The sequence below is a fragment of the Gorilla gorilla genome, chromosome 6 (genome assembly GCF_029281585.2).
Source record: "Gorilla gorilla gorilla isolate KB3781 chromosome 6, NHGRI_mGorGor1-v2.1_pri, whole genome shotgun sequence".
Taxonomy (NCBI): domain Eukaryota; kingdom Metazoa; phylum Chordata; class Mammalia; order Primates; family Hominidae; genus Gorilla; species Gorilla gorilla.
In genome coordinates this window covers 123,600,001-123,602,500 of record NC_073230.2, presented here as the reverse complement: position 1 = coordinate 123,602,500, position 2,500 = coordinate 123,600,001, and the positions used below count along the sequence as shown (strand labels likewise).

The following is a 2,500-nucleotide window of genomic DNA, read 5'->3' as shown; positions in this document are numbered from 1 at the left end:
CCTTGTAAGATTCAGACAATGAAGTTGTTTGGACAGGGATATAGATGAACCCTTTTGTCTAAGTAAATAAACTGCATTTATGTTCTGACAGGATAATATTCACTTTACTTTCTTTTAGTTCCAGCTGAGTAGCCATGGCCCTCACTCCCGTGGCAGCTTCAGTCTGTATGATGAGGTATGATGTGTACAAAAGGCGCAGACCAAGACAAAACCTACAGCCTCCATTTGTTGCACAAGCCAAACAGACATTTTTCAAACTAATTAGCCAATAATATGCAAGAGAAAAAGTAATATCGTGCGACTAACAAAGGTGTTGATGATTGAGTGCTCACACTGTAATTAGTGTGTCAGGCCCTCGTTTCTCTGCCAAGCCTCAGCTATTAATTGCACCAAATTAGAAAACTATATCAGAGGCAAAATTATTCTTTCACTTGTCATTTTGAGAGAGGGAATTCATTCCATTCAAGAGGCAGGTTAAAAAGAGGGGAAGCAGATACTAATCTGCTTATGTCATGTAAATAAATGTTCCTTGTGCTATCTGTAAGGAACTGTGGTAGGCATCTTAAAACTGCTGGAAAAGTAGTTACCTTCCAAGTTGCTGCATTACGCCTGAAGTAAGCAAATGTCCGTGTAAACCAGCTGTAAATTTCATTAAGTGTTAACTGCCTGTCAGATGACTCCATGATAGCCTGAAATGAGACAAGATACATAGTGACATAAAATAATGGTTTACTAACTAGACTAGATGACACTTTCTCATCCAAGCCTTACTTTAAGCATTAATGAATTTTAATTTAATCAGGCAAAGTTAATTTTCCTTCTACTTACCTGTCTTATGAGAGTTGCATAAGTAAATGGAGGTCTGACATCTGCATTTTTATAAAATTCATAGTTTGGGGCAATTTCTATAAAAATAAAAACTAGGTGTTAATTCTGCTAATAATTGACATTATATATAATTGAATTTTCATATTTCCTCTAGTATTGTTAAAGTGATTCAGTGAGGAAGCCACCGACTAGTGAAAGCACAAAGCATGACAGTGGAATTGAATTATATGGAAAAGGCCATTTCTGACGCGAAGTGCAAATGAAGCATCCCCTAGTTGTTCGTGGTACTTCAGGAACTGTGCGACCTGCTGGCCTGAGGATTTTTTTCCAATAGCCAGGTCTTCTTTAAAGTGGATAGTTCAGGCATATTCTTACATGGACTTTTGCCCCCCTGCTATAATCTTTGCTTCTCTCATCTAATACGTCTTAAAGTACAACAGGCTCATCTCTGCATCTGTGGCCATCTAACAAAGGAAACACAAAACCCTCACCAAGCACCCACGTTGAAAATAACTTCACTTTTTGTAAAGAGGGGGCTCTGGGCTAATAATGGTTACAATGTGTGACTGTGATTATCCAGATGCCCCAGGGATGGCAGGTGGGGGAGAAGGGAGAAGGGAGAAGGGTAAGAGAGGGAAAGAAGGTAAATTTTTGTTCCATGCAAATGCAAAGTTTGCCTCTCACAATGCTTCTTAAGCAAAGTACCATATCGGCATTAGGAGCTGTGACAGGATTTCATTTAGGTAGCACCTTGATAAAGACTGATTCATGTAAACCTCGAACTGTCTTGCATAAAGCAACGGTGTTTCGTATATGTCCTTTAAAATGGCTCTTCTCTACAGCATTACTCACAGATGTTGGATTGCTAGTCTTCCCTCAGAGATCAAAGGATCTCATTGAATTGAGGTGATAATACGGGCTATCCTGACATCTCTCAGTGTCTCTAATGGGGAGAGCTTTCTTTCCTGAACAACCATTCAGAACAATTCATCATGATGTGCTTAGGGAATCGCCCCTATTCGCATTTACCAGGAATAAAACAATTATCACTCCATAAATCATGACATGAGTTTCCATGTGCTCTGGAATGGCTCATGTACAGTTGATTCAGCTACAGTTTTCCTCTCCCAAAGTAAAAGTGCTCTACTGAGCATTCATATCCTACCTGATGACATGGGAATGTTGTATTTGTCTGAATGTCGCCTTCGTATGGCTCCCACATTGGGCACACTGGCTGGGGTGATTACTGAGGGTCCCTGGGTAATCGGGGTGACTGGGGCCGTTGGTGTGGTAGGGGTTTGAGGTAAGCTCTGTGGGGATGTCTCCAACATATTCTTCGACATGGTGACACTAGACACCAGATTTAGCTGCAAAGGCCCAAGAGAAGGGCAGGAAAAAGGTAGAGACAAGAGAAAAAGACTTAAAAAGGTTTGACAAATGAGAGTGGATTCACTTCTACAGCTGTGTTGCCACTAATAAGCTGCAAAAGGAAGCAGCCAATCTCAACTAATTACAGGATGAAATTGTATCATAAGAACTCTAATTAGAGGATGCTGTTAGAGGTTATCTAATAATCTACTGCAATGTTACTTAGGACTAACTCCTTCTTGTCCTACCACACTTCAGCGAAAGTCTATTTCCTTAAATAAAAGCCAGTTGCTGATTATCGACT

At 40.2% G+C, this 2,500-nt stretch overlaps 1 protein-coding gene across 27 annotated transcripts in view; it reads right to left on the bottom strand.

The window, feature by feature from the left end:
* Window positions 1-2,500, bottom strand: part of FOXP2 (forkhead box P2) — a 603,320-nt gene that overhangs the window by 32,768 nt on the left and 568,052 nt on the right. For all 27 annotated transcript variants that reach the window (XM_055392142.2, XM_055392146.2, XM_063708042.1 and 24 more), the window contains 3 exon segments: window positions 1,994-2,195; window positions 829-905; window positions 588-689 (listed from right to left, as the gene is read on the bottom strand). In XM_055392142.2, coding sequence (XP_055248117.1) covers window positions 588-689; window positions 829-905; window positions 1,994-2,195 — 381 coding nt within the window.